The sequence below is a fragment of the Scyliorhinus torazame genome, chromosome 4 (genome assembly GCF_047496885.1).
Source record: "Scyliorhinus torazame isolate Kashiwa2021f chromosome 4, sScyTor2.1, whole genome shotgun sequence".
NCBI lineage: Eukaryota > Metazoa > Chordata > Chondrichthyes > Carcharhiniformes > Scyliorhinidae > Scyliorhinus > Scyliorhinus torazame.
In genome coordinates, this window is record NC_092710.1 from 166,243,284 (window position 1) to 166,264,596 (window position 21,313).

At 51.3% G+C, this 21,313-nt stretch overlaps 1 protein-coding gene across 1 annotated transcript in view; it reads right to left on the reverse strand.

Annotated features, from left to right (window-relative positions):
• Nucleotides 1-21,313, reverse strand: part of mfsd2b (MFSD2 lysolipid transporter B, sphingolipid) — a 194,097-nt gene that overhangs the window by 109,290 nt on the left and 63,494 nt on the right. The window contains exon 4 of the mRNA XM_072498859.1: nt 17,857-17,980. Within this exon, the coding sequence (XP_072354960.1) occupies nt 17,857-17,980 (124 nt within the window). The remainder of the gene's footprint in view (nt 1-17,856; nt 17,981-21,313) is intronic.

Sequence of the window (21,313 nt, forward strand, 5' to 3'; positions counted from 1 at the left end):
GGTCAACGAAAATGGTGGGTCACGGAGTTCGGGGGGCGTGGGTCGGGAATGTCGGCCTGTACGGGTGGCGAAGGACGGCCGGCATGGGTCGCGACCGTCAGCAGGCATGGGTCGCGAAAGTCGGCCAGCGTGGGTCCCGAAGGTTGGCCGGTTGGTAAAAATGAGGAAAGCAGCCAAGGGTCATCTGGGACTATGGCGACTGTACTTTATGTTAGAAAAAAACGGGAATTTTCATCTTGACTGTATCTGTAAAGAATTTGGAAAGCTGACACTTACTTTATGTGACTGAATGCAAACATTCAATTTAGTATTGCATTTAGAAATTGTGGACCAGCCAATTGCTCAACTCATCGAGCATCTTTTATGATAGGTAAAGGATGAGATTAGAAAAGGAGTAAAACAGGTACCAGTTCACAGGGTGCAACAGCTATATTATCACAATTGATTTGTTGCCCATCCCTAATTGCCCTTCAGAAGGTGATGGTGAGTTGCACTCATAGAATCATACAATCGCTACAGTGCAGAAGGAGGCCATTCGGCCCATCAAGTCTGCAACCACCCTTTTAAAGAGCAACCCACTCAGGTCCACTCACCCATCTACCCTGCCCTATCCCCGTAACCCCATAACCTAACCTGCACATCCCTGGAAACTAAGGGGCAATTTAGCATGGCCAATCCACCTAACCTGCATATCTTTGAACTGTGGGAGGAAGCTGGAGCACCCGGAGGAAACCAACGCAAACACGGGGAGAACGTAGAAACTCCACACAGACAGTGACCCAAGGAATTGAACCCAGGCCTCTGGCGCTGTGAGGCAGTAGTGCTAACCACTGTGCCACTGTGCCGCCTCATCCAGCCAAGTGGAGAGTATTCCATCACACTCCTGACTTATGCCCTGTAGATGGTGGACAAGCTTTGGGGAGTCAGGACGTGAGTACTCGCCGCAGGATTCCTAGCCTCTGACCTGTTCTTGTAGCCACAGTACTTATACTGTGCAGCACGGTAGTACAGTGGTTATTGTTGCTTCACAGCGCCAGGGTCCCAGGTTCGGTTCCCGGCTTGGATCACTATATGTGCGGAGTCTGCACGTTCTCCGTGGGTTTCCTCCGGGTGTTCCAGTTTCTTCCCACAAGTCCCGAAAAACGTGCTGTTAGGTAAATTGGGCATTCTGAATTCTCCCTCTGTGACCCGAACAGGTGCCGGAATGTGGTGACTACGGGCTTTTCACAGTAACTTCATTGCAGTGTTGATGTAAGCCTACTTGTGAAAATAAAGATTATTATATGGCTACTCCAGTTCAGTTTTCAGTCATAGAATCCCATAGAATCATAGAAGCCCGACAGTGCAGAAGGAGGCCATTCAGCCCATTGAGTCTGCACCAACCCTCCAAAGGAGCATCCAATCTAGGCCCACCCTCCTGCCCTGTTCCTGGAATCCCACCTAAACATTTGAACACTAAGGGGCAATTTTGGCATGGCCAATCCATCTGCATATCTTTGGACTGTGGGAGGAAACCCGGAGGAAACCAATGCAGGCAAGAGGAGAAAGTGCAAATTCTACAGACAGTAACCCAAGGCTAGAGTTGAACCCAGGTTCCTGGTGCTATGAGGCAGCAGTGCTAACCACTGTTCTGCCCTTAAATGGTAACGCCCAGGATGGTCAATGGTAACCCCCAGGATGTTGAAAATTGAATGATGGTAATGCTATTGAATGTCATGGGGCAATGGTTTGATTCTCTCTTACTAGAGATGGTCATAGCCTGGCACTTGTGTGGCACAAATGTTATTTGTCTCTTGTCAGCCCAAGCCTGGATATTGTCTAGATCTTGTTGTATTTGCACGTGAGCTGCTTCAGTATCTGAGGAGCCGTGAATGGTGCTGAACATTGTGCAATCATCAGCAAACGACACCATATCTGACCTTATGTTGAGATGAAGGTCATTGATGAAGCAACTGAAGACGGCCAGACGTAGGGCACTAACCTGAAGAACTCTTGCAGTGATACCCAGGGACTGAGATGACTGCCTTCCAACAACCACAACCATCTTCCTTTTTGCTAGGTATGACTTCACCAACGGAAAATGTTCTCCCTGAATCCCTAGGGCTCCTTAATGCCATACTCAATCAAATGCTGCCTTGATGTCAATAATTGTTGATAATGAGGTACCAACTACATGATCATTTTGCAAGATTCTGGCACAAGGTATGAAGGCTGGTGGCATACTGTAAAGGGGAGATTATTAGTGCAAAAATATGCACAGAGTTCTTTTGGGAAATTATCACATTTTAGACAATATTGAAGGCGTCATCATTACTTACCTTATCCAGCACCTTTTGTGCTGGGTAAAAGGGGAAACAATTGGTCATAGAAAGCTTGAGGGGCATCACTCCATAATAATGGGGCAAGGAAACTAGAGCAATTGCAATCAGTGACAAGGCAATGTTTGTTTGAAGTCATTTGTGCTTCTTTTATTCATATATATTGGCAAGTTTGGCATCTGTAAAGCTTGTAAAATTATGCAGCATAGGGTCCAAGGTCTTTATCTGCCTATAGTGATTGTTAGCCTGTTACAACGCTCTGGGCTGGTGCGCAGTCAATTCCAGCCCCACAGACCCCGAAATCCCAGCACAAACAAATTAACCAATAATTTGTACAGGATTTGCAGAATCTTCAGCCCCTTGACTGTCCGCTAAGTTAAGCCACTCAGTTTGAAAGTTGAACACAATAACTATTTATTTATAACAGGAACAAAGTTGAAATATGCAATAATTATAATGAAATAATGGCCAGCGAATCTACTACTCCCCTTCTACTGCCCCACCCTCTACCCAAACATATACAAGACAAACAAACACAGAGGGAGGGGGAGAAGTAAAATAAGGGGATTAAGATGAAAAGAGATGAGTGTCCTTACTTCCTATGTTGAAGTCATTGCAGCAGGCTGTCCTCCCAGGATGCTTAGGGATCAAAGCCACAGATGGACTGCTGGTGGAGATTCTCTGGCAGTAACATTCAGTCAGTACTCCCAGGCTGTAGGATTCCCTCTGGGGAGTCACTTAAAGTTTTAATAACCAGGGCTTTCACTCAAAGGCCTCAGGCCTGTTTAATTCTCACTTGTTTCCAACACCACCAGCATGCCCAACCGCCTTCCTGAGATAAGAACAGAACCCCCACACAAGATTTTTTTAAAGGGTTTTTAAACAACTGACCCTGCCTTCAGCTGGCGCTGGATTGAATTTCACTGCAGTTCAGTCTGGCTGTGCAGAGAGAACAGTCTTTCCTTTGGATCTTCAGAAATAATCCATTGGATGAGAGAGAGAGAGAGATAGAGAGAGATCAGGGCAATGATCCTCCAGTTCCTGTCCAAATCAAAAGTAAAAGCAAAAACAGCCACACAAATGAAGGAACATTCCAGAGAGAACCCCAACTAATTGGCTGGGGCGTTTGATAAGGCCTGGCAATTTGAAACAGTCCATTGGCCGACAGCCAAGTCCATCAACATGTGTAATCACTGATCTCCCTTGAATCTGCTGATCCAAAATATATGCAGCTCTTTGCAACCTGCCTTTCCTGAGGTTATAGTCAATCCTCAGTTTACTAGCCACTTGAATTAAAGGTGAAGTTCATCTTAATAAGAACATAAGAACTAGGAGCAGGAGTAGGCCACCTGGCCCTTTGAGCTTGCTCCGTCATTCAATGAGATCATGGATGATTTTTTGTGGACTCAGCTCCACTTTCCCAGCCCTCTGAAAGGCATAGGTCCCATTAATTGTTTATGTACAAAAATTGATATAGCAGAATAACAGAAATTAAAAGAAAAAAGCAAGCAAACAAACAGAATGGATTCTTACAGCCTAAGAAATATTTCACTGCACGCACTGATAGAGCCTTCTAAAGAGATAGTTTGAGATGTTCCTTGTCCTGATTCATTGGCATCAGAGAGAGCTTTTGATCCTTCCTCTATCCTTAGTCCACTTCTACGTTATTGCACATTTATCTTCATCCTCTATGGAGTCTACATCTTGGGGGATTCACTATGGGGAGAGTGCTGGAGTATGGTTTTGAGATAGAGGATCAGCCATGATCATGTTGAATGGCCGAGCAGGCTCAAAGAGCCAAATGGCTTTCACAGGTGTCACAAATAAAATAAAAAGATGTAGTATTTGGTGAACACTGATACAAAGATTCCACAAAGCAATAAGCACAAAAAGTCCATAATTCATTATCATGTCAAAGTGTATTTACAGTACAGGAATAGGCCATTAGGCACAATAGTTCACATGAGCCTCCTCCCACATTTCCTCATCTAACCCCATCATTATAACCTTTTATTCCTTTCTTCCTCATGTGTTTTGTCTAGGTTTTCCTGAAATTTATCCATGATAGTCACCTCAATTACTTGTGGTGGCATTAGGAAAGCAAAGGTAGTTTTAAGGGATTATAATTGTATTGGTAAACATTAGAAATCTTGGGCAGAATTCTTAATTCGGGGGATTATGCTATCAGCCGGAGTTGAATCATTCTTCTCAGCGCTAGTACTGGGAGAGGCGCGCAGAAGCGATTCAGTGTCCTTTGCCTTGCAAACTTATGCATTGCAAGGGGTTCCATTGCGCATCTCTCTATCAGGCCACCATTTTAAGCAGGCAGTCTGATAGTGAGGTCTAGAGGCTGAACTTCCCTCCACCCCACAACACAAATCTTGCCCCCCCTTACTGACGAATAGGGGAATCGTCCTCTCCCCCACTATGGGAATTTCTGGGTCACCCGCACCCCACAGAGTGCACTTATGAGGGTGACATGATCTCCCATCAAGCCTCACCAGAGACCCCATCAGGTCCGCACACCAGAAACCCCCACCAGATATTCCCATCAGACCTTCCCCCACCAGACCCCCCATCAGAAACTCCCACCAGCGGACCCCCCCCCCTACACCCCCCCCCGTATCAAAGAACCCCCTCCATAGCAAAGAATCTCCCCGTGCTCCATCAGTTACCCCTGCCTGCAAGCTAAAGAGCAGTCTGGGCAGAAACAGTGAAGAAATGATGGGCGATCCTTCGTGGGTCTTGTGACCTGGCTGGAATCTATGGGGACGGAGTGCGCAAACCGGCGCTCATTGGGTGCCAGGGCGTGGACCGAGGTAAGTGGGATGGCATGGTGGCAGAGTGGTTAGCAATTCTGCCTCCCAGGACCCGGGTTCCATTTCTGCCTTTGGTAACTGCCTGTGTGGAGTTGGCACTTTCTCCCCGTGTCTGCGTGGGTTTCCTCCAGGTGTTCCAGTTTCTTCCCACGGTCCAAAGATGTGTAGATTAGATGGACTGGCCATTCTAAAATTTCCCTTGAGCACTACAGCTTCAGGGTGCCGAGGTCCCAGGTCCGGGGTCAATGTCTGTGTGGAATTTGCATGTTTCCCTCGTGTTTGCGTGGAATTCACTCCCACAACCCAAAAGATGTGCAGGGTAGGTGGATTGGCCACGCTAAATTGACCCTTAATTGGAAAAAATGAATTGGGCACTCTAAATTTTCTTTTAAAAAATGAATCGAACAAGAGTTTTGCTCTTTCTTATGCAGAAACACTAAATTAAACTGACTTAAATCTATACTGTATTTCTAACATCAAATAATACAATCATAGATACTTAAAACTACCTCTGCTTCCTGAAACTGCACTTCTATCGACCAGATAAGGCCCACCTGGTGAAGGCGTCCCGGCCCTTTGAACGCCTCAGTATCAATTTCAAAGGGCCCCTCCCCTCGAGTAATCGCAATACCTACTTTCTCAATATTATTGATGAGTTTTCCGGTTTGCCATCCCGTGCCCCGACATGACCACCCCCACTGTTATCAGAGCCCTGCACAGTGCCTTCACCCTGTTTGGTTTCCCCAACTACGTCCACAGCGACAGGGGCTCGTCGTTCATGAGCGACGAACTGCGTCAGTACCAGCTCAGTAAAGGCATCGCCTTGAGCAGGACTGCCAGTTACAACCCCCGGGAAAACGGACAGGTGGAGAGGGAGAACGCGACGATCTGGAAGACCGTCCTACTGACCCTACGGTCCAGGAATCTCCCGGTTTCCCACTGGCAGGCTGTCCTCCCCGATGCACTTCATGCTCTTAGGTCCCTCCTTTGCACGGCCGCAAACCAGACTCCTCATGACCGCTTGTTTATTTTCCCTAAGGGGACTACCTCAGGGGCCTCTCTCCCACCCTGGCTGATGACACCGGGTCCGGTTCTCCTCCGGAAACACGTTTGGACCCATAAGACCAATCCGCGGGTAGAGAGGGTCCAGCTCCTGCACTCAAACTCGCACTACGCATATGTTGAGCACCCCAATGGTCAACAGGATACCGTCTCCCTCCGAGACCTTGCGCCCGCAGGCTCCGCCACCACTACGTTCACAGTACCCCTCCGCGCTGTACCCCACTCTTTCTCCCATGCCCAGCGCCCGAACGCCCATTTGGCTCCTGCGCTCCCTTCCACCCGGCAAATCAGTCCGCAGGAATGAAGCTCAGGAAGAGCCGCTCCCGGAGTCCACCCCTGGGACTGCACCGGACCCACTTCCCCAGCCACCTGAAGCGGCTGCAACACCAGTGCTTCGGCGGTCGCAGCGTACGATCCGGGCACCGGACTCGCTGAACTTGTGACCCATCACCCCCGCCGGACTTTATTTTTTTTACAGGCGGTGAATGTGGTGAATGTAAATACAGTTAATTCACCAGTTATGTTCTATGTTATTAACCTTGTGGATTTTATCTGTGGGCCATTGTATGGCTTCACCCACAGGGGGAGATGTTGGAGGATGTTGGAGCATGTATAGGCTCCGCCCCTTTGAAGGAGTATAAGAGTAGCTGGCCTGTGGGACTGTCCTCACTATGTACCAGTCGCAGGCAGGCAAAGTTGATAGTTAATTAAAACCACTGTTTTACTCCGACACGAGTCCTTGAGTGTATTGATGGTCGCATCACCGGTTAGCCATTCTCGGCTATGTAGTCCAAAACGTACTTCTCGGGCCCGACCCTGACCGCATGCGCCCCCTCATGGAGCTCCCCCTCCCCCACTGCCCCAAGGCCCTCAAACGCTGCCTGGGGTTCTTTTCCTACTACGCCCAGTGGGTCCCAAACTATGTGGACAAGGCCCGCCCGCTCTTTCAGTCCACCCAATTCCCTCTCGCGGCCGAGGCACAACACGCTTTCACCCGCATCAGAGCAGACATCGCCAAGTCCGGGATGCGCGCAGTGGACGAGTCACTGCCTTTTCAAGTAGAAAGCGATGCTTCAGACGTCGCCCTTGCCGCCACCCTAAACCAGGCAGGCAGACCCGTGGCATTCTTTTCCCGCACCCTTCATGCCTCTGAAATTCGACACTCGTCCGTCGAAAAGGAGGCCCAAGCTATCGTTGAAGCTGTGCGGCATTGGAGGCATTACCTGGCCGGTAAGAGATTCACTCTCCTCACTGACCAACAGTCGGTAGCTTTCATGTTCAATAACACACAGCGGGGCAAGATCAAAAATGATAAAACCTTGCGGTGGAGAATCGAGCTCTCCATCTATAATTACAAGATTTTATATCGCCCCGGTAAACTCACTGAGCCCCCAGACGCCCTCTCCCGAGGTACATGTACTAGCGCACAAGTGGACCAACTCCGGGCCCTACACGACAGCCTTTGTCACCCGGGGGTCACTCGATTGTACCATCTGGTCAAAGCTCGCAATCTGCCCTACTCCGTCGAGCAAGTAAGGACAGTCACCAGGGACTGCCAGGTCTGTGCGGCGTGCAAGCCGCGCTTCTACCGGCCGGACCGTGCGCGCCTGGTGAAGGCTTCCCGCCCCTTTGAACGCCTCAGCGTGGATTTCAAAGGGCCCCTCTCCTCCACCGACCGTAACACGTACATTCTCAGTGCGGTCGATGAGTACTCCAGATTCCCCTTCGCCATCCAATGCCCCGATATGACGTCTGCCACCGTCATCAAGGCCCTCAACACCATCTTCCTCTGTTCGGTTTCCCCGCCTACATCCACAGTGACAGGGGATCCTCATTCATGAGCGATGAGCTGCGTCAGTTCTTGCTCAGCAGGGGTATAGCCTCCAGTAGGACAACCAGCTACAACCCCCGGGGAAACGGGCAAGTAGAACGGGAGAATGGGACGGTTTGGAGGGCCGTCCTGCTGGCCCTACAGTCCAGGAACCTCCCAGCCTCTCGCTGGCAGGAGGTCCTCCCTGATGCTCTACACTCCATCCGGTCACTATTGCGCACCGCCACTAATAACACACCCCATGAACAGATTTCTACCTTCCCCAGGAAGTCCACGTCCAGGGTGTTGCTCCCGACTTGGCTCGCAGCTCCAGGACCGGTCCTTCTCCGTAGGCACGCCTGACTCCACAAGGCGGACCCCTTCGTGGACAGGGTTCACCTGCTCCACGCCAACCCTCAAAATGCCCACGTGGAGTTCCCCGACGGCCGCCAAGATACTGTCTCACTCAGGGACCTGGCACCGTCAGGTTCCATCCCAACACACTCCCCCACCCATGCGCCCCCCCCTCCCACCGCGCTGCCAACATTGACCCCACAAGACCAACCCCCCTCCCCCTTCCCACATAAGAGGACAAAGAGAATTTCGGCACGCTCCCGGAGTTCCCCGCTGACTGGCTAGCATCAGCACTGCCGCCACCGCCATCGGGGCCACTCCAGCACTGCCAGCACCAACACTCCATTCACTCTCTCCGCTCCCCGCTCCATCTCTCCCTCCTCATCTCTCACCCCCCCTACCTCCCTCGCTGCTCCCCTTTTCCTCAGTTGGTGGGCCAGCAACCTGCTCGCCTTCTCCCCGTATTCGTACTGTACACCCTGTGCCTTCCTCCATTGTGCCTCTGCCTTACCCGTAGTCAACAAGTCAAATTCTACATGTAGCCTTTGCCTTTCCCTGTACAGTCCCTCCTCCGGTGCCTCCGCATATTGTCTGTCCACCCTCAGAAGTTCTTTCAACAACCACTCCCTTTCCCTACCCTCCTGCTTTCCTTTATGTGCCCTAATAGATATCAGCTCCCCTCTAACCACTGCCTTCAGCGCCTCCCAGACCACTCCCACCTGTACCTCCCCATTATCATTGAGTTCCAAGTACCTTTCAATACACCCCCTCACCCTTAAGCACACCCCCTCATCTGCCAATAATCCCATGTCCATTCTCCAGGGTGGACGCTGTTGTTTTTCTTCCCCTATCTCCAGGTCCACCCAATGTGGAGCATGATCCGAAATGGCTATAGCCGTGTACTCCGTCCCCGTCACCTTTGGGATCAGTGCCCTTCCCAAAACAAAAAAATCTATTCGTGAATAAACTTTGTGGACATAGGAGAAAAACAAAAACTCCTTACTCCTAGGTCTACTAAATCTCCAGGGGTCTACTCCTCCCATCTGCTCCATAAAGTCCTTAAGCACCCTAGCTGCAGCCGGCCTCCTTCCGGTCCTGGACCTCGATCTGTCCAGCCCTGGGTCCAGCACCGTATTAAAATCTCCACCCATTACCAACTTCCCCACTTCTAGGTCTGGGATTCGTCCTAACATACGCCTCATAAAGTTGGCATCATCCTAGTTCGGGGCATACACGTTCACTAATACCACCGCCTCCCCTTGCAATTTGCCACTCACCATCACATATCTGCCCGCACTATCCGCCACTATAGTCTTTGCCTCAAACATTACCCGCTTCCCCACTAGTATGGCCACCCCCCTGTTTTTTGCGTCTAGCCCCGAATGAAACACCTGCCCCACCCATCCTTTGCGTAGTCTGACCTGGTCTATCAGCTTCAGATGCGTCTCCTGAAGCATAACCACATCTGCCTTAAGTTTCTTTAGGTGTGCGAGTACCCGTGCCCTCTTAATCGGCAAATTCAGCCCTCTCACATTCCACGTGATCAACCGGGTTGGGGGGCTCTTTAACCCCCCCCCCCCCTTGACGACTAGCCATCTCCTTTTTCAATCCAGCTCCTCACCCGGTTCCCACGTAGCCGTATCTCCCCCAAGCGGCGCCCCCCCGCCCCGACCCCCCCCCCCCATACCAGCTCGCCCTTCTCCCCAGCAGCAGCAACCCAGTTACCCCCCCCCCCGCTAGATCCCAAACTAGCGTAATTGCACCGCCCATGTTGCTCCCAGAAGTCAGCAAACTCTGGCCGACCTCGGCTTCCCCCCGTGACCTCGGCTCACACTGTGCGAGGCCCCCTCCTTCCTGCTTCCCTGTTCCCGCCATGATTACCATAGCGCGGGAACAAAGCCCGCGCTTCCCTTTTGGCCCCGCCCCCAATGGCCGGCGCCCTCAGCTCCTCATCCTCCCTCCCCCCTCCCCCACGACATGGGGAAGAGAGAAAAGTTACAGGGTCGCAGGATTAACAACTTGGGAAGTCATCTCTTCCCTCTTTTCCCCCCCTTCATCCCACATATTCACTTTGTCCCAAACGTTCTTTTTATGGCCCGCTCACTCCAGTTTCTCCTCGACAATAAATGTCCACGCCTCATCTGCCGTTTCGAAGTAGTGGTGTTTCCCTTGATGTGTGACCCACAGTCTTGCCGGTTGCAGCATTCCAAATTTAATCTTCCGTTTGTGCAGCACCGCCTTGGCCCGATTAAAGCTTGCCCTCCTTCTCGCCACCTCCGCACTCCAATCTTGATATACGCGGATCACCGCGTTCTCCCACCTCCTGCTCCGAGTTTTCTTTGCCCATCTGAGGACCATCTCTCTGTCCTTATATCGGAGAAATCTCACCACTATGGCTCGAGGAATTTCTCCAGCCCTCGGTCTTCGCGCCATAACTCGATAGGCTCCCTCCACCTCCAGTGGACCCGTCGGGGCCTCCGATCCCATTAACGAGTGCAGCATCGTGCTCACATATGCCCCGACGTCCGCCCCTTCTACACCTTCGGGAAGACCAAGAATCCTTAAATTCTTCCTCCTCGCATTATTCTCCAGCACCTCCAGCCTTTCCACACACCTTTTATGTTGTGCCTCGTGCATCTCCGTTTTCACCACCAGGCCCTGTATGTCACCCTCATTCTCAGCAGCCTTTGCCTTCACGACCTGAAGCTCCTGTTCCTGGGTCTTTTGCTCCTCCTTTAGCCCCTCGATCGCTTGTAATATCGGGGCCAACAGCTCCTTCTTCATCTCCTTTTTGAGTTCTTCCACGCAACGCCGCAGGAACTCTTGTTGGTCAGGGCCCCATATTAAACTGCCTTCTTCCGACGCCATCTTGCTTTGTGACTGCCTTCCTGGCCGCTGCTCTAGAGGATCCACTGCAATCCGGCCACTTTCCTCTCTTTTTTCCATCCGTGTCCAGGGGGGATTCCCTTCTGGATTACGGCACAGTGTTTTTTGCCGTTAAAATTGCCGTTGGGGCTCCTATCAAGAGCCCAAAAGTCCGTTCCACCGGGAGCTGCCGAAACGTGCGACATAGCTGGTCATCGCCGCACCCGGAAGTCCCAAAGGACATTGTTAACCAATCGACAATGGTTACATGGTCATCTTTAGACTTTTTAATTCCAGATTTCTTTGATTGAATTCAAATTTCACCATCTGCCATGGCGGGATTCTAACCTTGGTCTCTAGAGAATTACTCTGTGTTTCTGGATTACTAGTCCAGTGGCAATACCACTACGTCACTGCCTCCCCTGACCCTTCCCTCTTGTCTGAACCCCCCCCCCCACCACAGTGAACCGCTGTCCATACCCTCCCTGTCTGACCTTAACCCCCCTCCCAGATCATGGGAACCATTAATACAGATTACCACATTCACCCCTTTTAAAAAAGAGTCCGGCGGGGGTGGTGGCAAGGCATTGTACAGTGGTAGTTATCATGGCGGTACCAGTTGGTGGTACAGTATTTACAGTTGCACAAGTTCCAGTTATTTACAGTTACATTTAACGATTATACTGAAGCTATCAGTCGATCGGGGGCCTTGGTTGTCCTCTGCGATCGTCGCAGTCTCGGCGGTGATGCAGGTGCCGGCTCAGGCATCCGTGACTCCGGGAATGTGTCGTCCTCAGCTTCATCACCCCTGGGTGGGACCAGTGGGAGGACGGATCCTCCTGGGAAAGGGGCTGCGGTGAGGTGCGCTGGTGGGAGGGTGGGTGGGGTTGGTGAGGGGGCCGCTTCTAAAAGGCGTTGGCGGATGTAATCTGACCCTATCCCCGTAACAAAAGGGTCCCTCATAAGCAAGTTCGAGTGTTCCGTGGCTGTGACGGCCTGACAGTCACAATCTCTGACTAGGGAAAATAGAGCACCACCACTTGAGCTCTCCAGGGGCTGTTGCTAGCCTCGATAATGCTTTCCTTCAGTAACCTTTGGACTTCCGACCTGATAAAGGTCCGTTCCTGGGCACTGTACCGTCTGCTCCTGGTGGAGACGGGTTTGCAATCCTGGGTGAGGTTCGCAAACAGGGTAGGTGGGTCGACCTTGAGGGTTGCGAGGCTGCAGACAGTGAGGGAGGGCCGAATTTAAAGGTTAAACTCTGGAGGTTGCATTGGAAGTCCAAGCTCAGAAGTGCAGCAGCAAAGAGGTGAGGCAGAACGTAGAGCCGGAAGTTGCTAAACTCTACGCCCTGGACGGTGAGATTTGCTATACAGTACCCCCAGATTTCCACAGAGTGGGACCCGGAGGCCAGGGCGATTTTTTTGTTTAACAAGGTGTATCGCCAGGGAGCAGCGCCTTACTGTAGTGGGGTGAATAAAGCTCTCCGTGCTCCCAGAGTCGAACAGGCAGGACGTCTTGTGCCCATTGATGTGTACCGTCGCTGTTGCGGTCATGAGATTTCGGGGCCGAGATTGGTCCAGTGTAACCGAGGCGGGTTGTGGCAGATGCTGGGAGGTCTCATCAGGTCATACACGGCCATCCAAGTCGGGGTCCTGAGACATCATCCAAGATGGCGGCGCCCATGGGCCGCACGCGGCCTGCGGGATCAAAGATGGCAGTGCCCACAGGCCGCACGTGGCTTGCGGGTAGGGGGGTGGTGGTGGGCCCGGGTCGCCTGCTGAGACAGCGGCGACCGACGGAACCTGGCATACCGCCACGAAGCGCCCCTTTTTACTGCAGCCCTTGCACGTTGCGGATCGGGCCGGGCAGCGTTGCCGGGGGTGTTTGGCTTGCCCGCAAAAGTAGCACCTGGGCCCCCCGGGGTTGACTGGCTGCCGCGCGGCACATGCTTGTGGTGAATTGGGGGATGCGTTAGGGTCGCCGCGGATGGGGTCCACGCTGTCCATGCGCAGTCGGGTGCATACGCCTGGGCTTTAGGGGCGGCGACTTCTAAAGAGGTCGCGAGTTTCCGTGCATCCCCGAGACCCAGCGTATCCCCGTCTAGCAGCCGCTGGCGGATCTGCGTGGACAGCATGCCAGTAACAAAAGTGTCCCGGATTAAAAGTTCGGTGTGGTCGCTAGCCGAAACTTGCTGGCAGTTACAGTTCCTACCTCGGACTAATAATGCGCGGTAGAAGTCGTCCAGCGATTCCCCGGGAATTTGTCGTCTGGTGGCCAGGAGATGTCGGGCGTATATCTGATTCACTGGGCGAATATAGTGTCCTTTCAACAGAGTCACAGCGTCCTTGAAGTCAGCCGCGTCCTCGATGAGCGTAAAGATTTCTGGGCTCACCCTTGAGTAGAGAATCTGCAGTTTCTGGTCCTCCGAGGGTGGAGTCGTGGCTGTCCTGAAGTAGCTGTTGAAACGCGCCTGCCAGTGTTTAAAAGTAGCCGCTGAGTTTTCCGCGTGGGGGCTGAGTTGTAGACACTCCGGCTTGATGCGGAACTCCATTCTTTAAAATCTGGTGTAATAAATTGATGCACGATCAATTACCACAGAAGTGAAATTGTAGAGCAATTGAAGGCTTTATTACACCAGATGCTTCCCCAGCAGCGCAGTATCAGAATGGCTGCAGCCAGGGAAAGCACAGACCTTTATACTCCGGCCTGCTGAGCGGGACCAGTAGGCAGAGCTCTACTAAGGAACCTCTAATCCGAGGTACCTCCAACATAGGTACCATAATACCCTTAATACAGACTACCACATACACCCCTTGTTAAAAAAGAGTCCGGCGGGGGTGGTGGCAAGGCATTGTACAGTGGTAGTTATCATGATGGTACCAGTTGGTGGTACAGTATTTACAGTTGCACAAGTTCCAGTTATTTACAGTTACATTTAACGATTATACTGAAGCTATCAGTCGATCGGGGGCCTTGGTTGTCCTCTGCGATCGTCGCAGTCTCGGCGGTGATGCAGGCGCCGGCTCGGACACCTGTGACTCCGGGAATGTGTCGTCTTCAACTTCATCACGTCTGGGTGGGACCAGTGGGAGGACGGATCCTCCTGGAAAGGGGGCTGCGGTGAGGTGCGCTGGTGGGAGAGTGGGTGGGATTGGTGAGGAGGCCGCTTCTAAAAGGCGTCGGCGGATGTAATCTGACCCTATCCCCGTAACAAAAGGGTCCCTCATAAGCAAGTTCGAGTGTTCCGTGGCTGTGACGGCCTGACAGTCACAATCTCTGACTAGGGAAAATAGAGCACCACCACTTGAGCTCTCCAGGGGCTGTTGCTAGCCTCGATAATGCTTTCCTTCAGTAACCTTTGGACTTCCGACCTGATAAAGGTCCGGTCCTGGGCACTATACCGTCTGCTCCTGGTGGCGACGGGTTTGCAATCCGGGGTGAGTTCGCAAACAGGGAAGGTGGGTCGACCTTGAGGGTCGCGAGGCTGCAGACAGTGAAGGGGGTATAGGGCCGCCAAATTTAAAGGTTAAACTCTGGAGGTTGCATTGGAAGTCCAAGCCCAGGAGTGTGGCAGCGCAGAGGTGAGGCAGAACGTAGAGCCGGAAGTTGCTAAACTCTACGTCCTGGACGGTGAGATTTGCTATACAGTACCCCCGGATTTCCACAGAGTGGGACCCGGAGGCCAGGGCGATTTTTTGTTTAACAGGGTGTATCGCCAGGGAGCAGCGCCTTACCGTAGTGGGGTGAGTAAAGCTCTCCATGCTCCCAGAGTCGAATAGGCAGGACATCTTGTGCCCGTTGATGTGTATCGTCGCCGTTGCGGTCCTGAGATTGCGGGGTCGAGACTGGTCCAGTGTAACCGAGACGCGTTGCGGCAGATGCTGGGAGGTCTCATCAGGCCGCACGTGGCTTGCGGGTAGGGGGATGGCGGCGGGCCCGGGTCGCCTGCGGAGACAGCGCCGACCGACCGGGCCTGGCATACCGCCACAAAGTGCCCCTTTTTACTGCAGCCCTGCCACGTTGCAGATCGGGCCGGGCAGCGTTGCCGGGGGTGTTTGACTTGCCGGCAAAAGTAGCATCTGGGCCCCCCGGGGTTGACTGGCTGCTGCGCAGCACATGCTTGTGGTGAATTGGGGGATGCGTTCGAGTCGACCGCAGATGGGGTTCACGCTGTCCACGCGCGGTCGGGTGCATACGCCTGGGCGTTAGGGGCGGCGTCTTCTAAAGAGCTCGCGAGTTTCCCCGAGACCCAGCGTATCCCCGTCTAGCAGCCGCTGGCGGATCTGCGTGGACAGCATGCCAGTAACAAAAATGTCCCGGATTATAAGTTCGGTGTGGTCGCTAGCCGAAACTTGCTGGCAGTTACAGTTCCTACCTAGGACTAATAATGCGTGGTAGAAGTCGTCCAGCGATTCCCCCGGAATTTGTTGTCTGGTGGCCAGGAGATGCCGGGTGAATACCTGATTCACTGTTTAAAAGTAGCCGCTGAGTTTGCCGCATGGGGGCTGAGTTGTAGCCACTCCGGCTTGATGCGCAGCGAGATTGTAGAGCAATTGAAGGCTTTATTACACCAGATGCTTCCCCAGCAGCGCAGTATCAGAATGGCTACAGCCAGGGAAAGCACAGACCTTTATACTCCGGCCTGCTGGGCGAGACCAGCAGGCAGAGCTCTACTAAGGAACCTCTAATACGAGGTACCTCCAACATAGGTACCGTAATACCCTTAATACAGACTACCACACCACCTCCCTGGTCTAACCTGACCCCCTCCCAGTCTGACCCAAGCCCCCCCCCCCTCCCTCCGGTCAGACCCGAGCCCCGTCCATGTCTGACCTGACCCCCCCCTCCCAGTCTGACCTGATCCCCCCCCGCTCCCAGTATGACCTGACCACCCCCTCCCGGCCTGACTTTACCCTCCTCCTGGTCTGACCTGATCCCCCCTCCCAGTCTGACCTGACCCCCCTCCCAGTCTGACCTGACCCCCCTCCCAGTCTGACCTGACCACCCCCTCCCGGCCTGACTTTACCCTCCTCCTGGTCTGACCTGATCCCCCCTCCCAGTCTGACCTGACCCCCCTCCCAGTCTGACCTGACCACCCCCTCCCGGCCTGACTTTACCCTCCTCCTGGTCTGACCTGATCCCCCCTCCCAGTCTGACCTGACCCCCCTCCCAGTCTGACCTGACCCCCCTCCCAGTCTGACCTGACCACCCAGTCTGACCTGACCCCCCTCGCGGTCTGACCTGACCCCGCCTCCTGGTCTGACCTGACCTGACCCCCCCCCCTAGTCGGATCTGACCCCGCCTCCCGGTCTGACCTGACCCCCCCCCTAGTCGGACCTGACCCCCCCTCCCGGTCTGACCTGAAGTTTAAGGCCATTACATTTTCAACTTTTCCCACTTCTGAACTGTCTCTCTCCCCCCAGATTCTGCCTGACCTGCTGTGTATTTCCAGAATTTTCTGTTTTTATTTCAGATTTACAACATCTGCAATATTTTCATTTTGAATAAATCAGTAGCCTCTCAGAAGAATCTATCTGTAACTTCTGAGGGCACATGAATGTGGTGTATTAAAAGAACCCATACATTTATACAGCTAGAAGCAGAACAGTTGAAGTCACTAGTTCTAACCATCTTTTTGTAATCTGTTACATTTAATATTACTTTACATTTATCTACATTAAAATTTACATTTACTACATTAAACTCCATTAAACATTCCTCAGATAAACAGTTTAATCAGTCTAGAATCCTTTGGCTCTGATCTGTCCACCCTGGCCCTAAATATTGGTCTCATCAGCAAATAAGTGGACAGCATGTAGCACAGTGGTTAGCACAGTTGCTTCACAGCTCCAAGGTCCCAGGTTTGATTCCCGGCTTGGGTCTCTGTCTGTGCGGAGTCTGCACGTTCTCCCCGTGTCTGCGTGGGTTTCCTCCGGGTGCTCCGGTTTCCTCCCACAGTCCAAAGATGTGCAGTTTAGGTGGATTGGCCATGCTAAATTGCCCTTAGTGTCCAAAAAGGTTGGGTGGAGTTACGGGGATAGGGTGAAGGCATGGGCTTAAATCGGGTGCTCTTTCCAAGGGCCAGTGCAGACTTGATGGGTCGAATGGCCTCCTTCAGCACTGTAAATAGTATGATAAATTCATAATTAATCATAGAATCCCTACTGTGCAGAAGGAGACCATTTGGCCCATCGTCTGCACCAGACCTCTGAGAGAGCACCCTACCCTGGTCCACTCTCCTGCCCACCCACCCTAATTTCATAACATAGCCTGCACATCCCTGGACACTAAGGGGCAATTTAGCATGGACAATCCACCTAACCTGCACATCTTTGGACTGTGGGAGGAAACCGCAGCACCCGGAGGAAACCCACACAGACACAAGGAGAACATGCAAACTCCACACAGACAGTAAGGCTGGAATTGAACACAGGTCCCTTTGCGCTGTGAGGCAACAGTGCTAACCACTGTGCTACCGTGGTAAAGGTACATTACATTTAGTTCAATCATCACTCTGGGTGTATTTTGAGTTACTTTGGCTGATTATTCCTGCAGGCTAGCTACAATCTGTTATATCACACTTTAACAACTCAATCAGTGTTATTTCACTGATCTAGGTACTTACTGTGAGCAGAGTCAGGAATAGACTGTAGAAGAAAATGTACCAAAGGAACTTTCCCATTTTAAGTGATGGCACATACCACAGTAGAATGTAGGACACAACCGCAAAAGGCGTAGACCCGATTATCCTGTAAGAATGCACCAAATTTAATATGCAGCACACCAAAATCTGCTTTGGGAAGAGAAATCACAAGCACGGTAGAATCTATCATCTAACTTTCTTCTTATGAGAAGTCATCTGTCAAAGGTCACTATGATAATTTGGCTGGAAAGTCTTTCTGTTCTAATTAACCTCCAAAGGAAATCCAACCGCTGATCATACCAGCAGCCAGGATATAGTTACTCTCTAATGTAATCAACAACCACACATGTCAGTGCAGATCTCTTAAATCTTCATAAATATTATCTGATTAAGTAAATAAATAAATGTTATCATTTGTATTTAAACGCATGATGCATCTTTCACTTCGCACCTGACATAACAAGGAGTAATGAATATCTCCAATTTGCATTCAGAGAATCGGCGATCTTGGCCTTGCTGCCAGTTATTAAAGGGTTAAAACATTTCAGGTTCAATCATTGGAAAAATCCTGACCTTGGAACTCTGGTTAGAAATTCTTAATTAGGTTGCTCATAAGTCTGAAAAATCAAACACACCAGGGTCTGCAAATGTTAACCAAGCATTTGATGTACTGGTTTGTCAGGGGGTTTTAAAAAATAACTTGTACAGGTAGCCATCCATTCCAAAGGTACACATCAGAATAGCAATGCAAGAAATTAAACACAGTTATAGTGCAGGACTCAGAATGCTACCCCTATATAGAGCAATGTGGGGTCAGCAGCCACATTACTATCCACCCAGGGAGAATAAAGCTACACTTACTGGCATCCAAATCTATATTCTGTCTGAAGCTCCTTCACGCTGTGTGTGGTTCAAAATTGATTTCAGTCCAAAAGATGTTAACAAACTGTTGCTTTTTAAAAATCAGTGTACCTTGGTTGGTTTGAAAGTTTGGAGATGCCATGTATTATTTTATTTGACCAACTATATTGACTGTCCATTTGATGTGCTTCAAGCAGTTTCTTATTAAAGAGAATGCAGGTGTCTTATAAAATATGGAATTAATCAGTTTTTATTAAACTCCTAAACATTCACACTCCTGTGGACCACATAACGATAATTTGTGCAGTGCCAAAATAGAATAGTTTTAAAGGGTTGTAAGATTTTGATAATTCTACTAATTTTTAGAATCTGTAATATCTATTGATTTTACTCTGTAACCATAGTTTAAAATTAAATGGTTCAGTTTTGATGTTCTGTTGGACGAGTAACAGTCAAGGTAATTGGGGAATAGGAAAGTAGTTTGTGAGAAGCTATGCTTAATGAATTTAATGACCTTGGTGGGCTCCGTGATGCGTTTGAAATCTGCCTATCAGTCCAGCTTGAGGAGGATACCACCAATCACCGTCAGGTCGTCCTTTGCATTGGAAAATTGAAGGGACTGCCCTTTCTGCCAGCCATTGGCGAGGTGGTGCATGACACGCTGCAAGAGGGGGTCTTTGGCTGTCTCCTCGCGGATACGAATCACCTTCTCATCAGACGCCGGGAGGGTGATAGCACATAGCTGCACCTGTGATTAAATCTGCCGGATGATTTCCAGTGGTTCACTAGGCAATGTGCTGGAGCGGGACAATGCATCAGCGATGATGAGCTCCTTGCCAGGCATGTACACTAAGTCAAAGTCGTACCTTCTGAGTTTGAGGAGGATGTGCTGCAACCGAGGCGTCATGTCGTTCAGGTCCTTGTGGATAATGTGGACAAGAGGCCTATGATCCGTCTCGACAGTGAATATAGGCAGGCCGTAGACATAGTCATGAAACTTGAGAATGCCAGTGAGAAGACCCAGGCATTCCTTCTCTATTTGCACATACCTTGTTTTGGTGGGAGTCATGGCCCTCGTAGACTACCGGTGCCCAGGATGAAGTGTCATCGCGTTGAAGCAGCACCGCACCGATGCCATCCTGGCTCGCATCTGTCGAGATCTTCGTCTCCCTGTCTGGGTTGAAAAATGCCAAGACGGGTGCAGTGGTGAGCTTGGCTTTCAGCTCCAACCACTCTGCCTGATGGGCAGCCTTCCACTCAAAGGCAGTGGACCTTTTCACCAGGTTTCGTAGGGCCGTGGTGTGTGAGGCCAGGTTTGGGATGAACTTGCCCAGAAAATTGACCATGCCCAGGATGCGCAACACCACCTTCTTGTCTTCCGGGGCACTCATGGCTGCGATGGCCTTGACCTTGTCTGTGTCCGGGCACACGCCCTGCTGAGAGATCTGGTCACCTAGGAACTTGAGTGTCGACATGCCAAAGCAACATTTGGACGTGTTCAGCTTCAGGCCATTGGCATGGATACGGCGGAATACCTGCTGGAGACAGGAAACATGCTCTTCAGGGGTCGTGGACCATATGATGATGTCGTCCACGTACACACGAACCCCTTCAATGCTCTCCATCATCTGCTCCATGATGCGATGGAAGATCTCCGATGCCGAGACAATGCCAAACAGCATACGGTTATAGCAGTATCTGCCAAACGGTGTGTTGAAGGTGCAGAGCCTTCTGCTGGATTCATCCAGCTGGATTTGCCAAAATCCATGTGACGCATCTACCTTGGTGAAAAAACATGCGTGTGCCATCTCACTGGTGAGTTCCTCCCGCTTCGGGATGGGGTAGTGTTCACGCATTATATTATTGAGATCCTTGGGATCAATGCAGATGCGCAGGTCTCCCGAAAGCTTTCTAACACATACCACCAAGCTGACCCAGTCAGTCGGTTCGGTTACCTTGGAAATGATGCCCTGTTGCTGAAGATCCTTGAACTGTGCCTTTAGGCGCTCCCTCAGCGGAGCCAGGACCCGGCGTGGTGCGTGAACCACTGGCTTGGCATCAGGTCGTAGCAGAATCTTGTATCGATATAGCAGCGTGCCCATCCCGTCGAACACATCTGTATATTGAGCGAGGATGTCGTCAATGCCGGCCTGAAGATCCACATTGGAGGATGTTGTTGTGTAAACCCGCTGCACGAGGTTCAGCTGCTTGAAGGCATGCGCGCCAAGTAGGGATGCCCTGTCTGGCTTGACAATTTCAAAACGTAACTGTGCATGAATGCTCTGGTTGGAGACGAGTAGATGGCAGGATTCCAGTGCTGTGATGGCATTTCCATTGTAGTCCAGGAGCCTGCAGGCTGCTGGAAGGACCTTGGTGGGCGCCGTGATGCGTTTCAAATCTGCCTATGAGAGGAGATTGGCAGAAGCACCTGTTTGCAGCTTATACTGAATGGAGCAGTGGTTGACCTGCATTACTGTACATCATTCGTCCGCAGAATCCACAGCGAGGATGGATTGAATTTGTGATGAGTTGGATGTGGCATATTCACATTTGGTAATGATGCCCACACAGTAGGCGG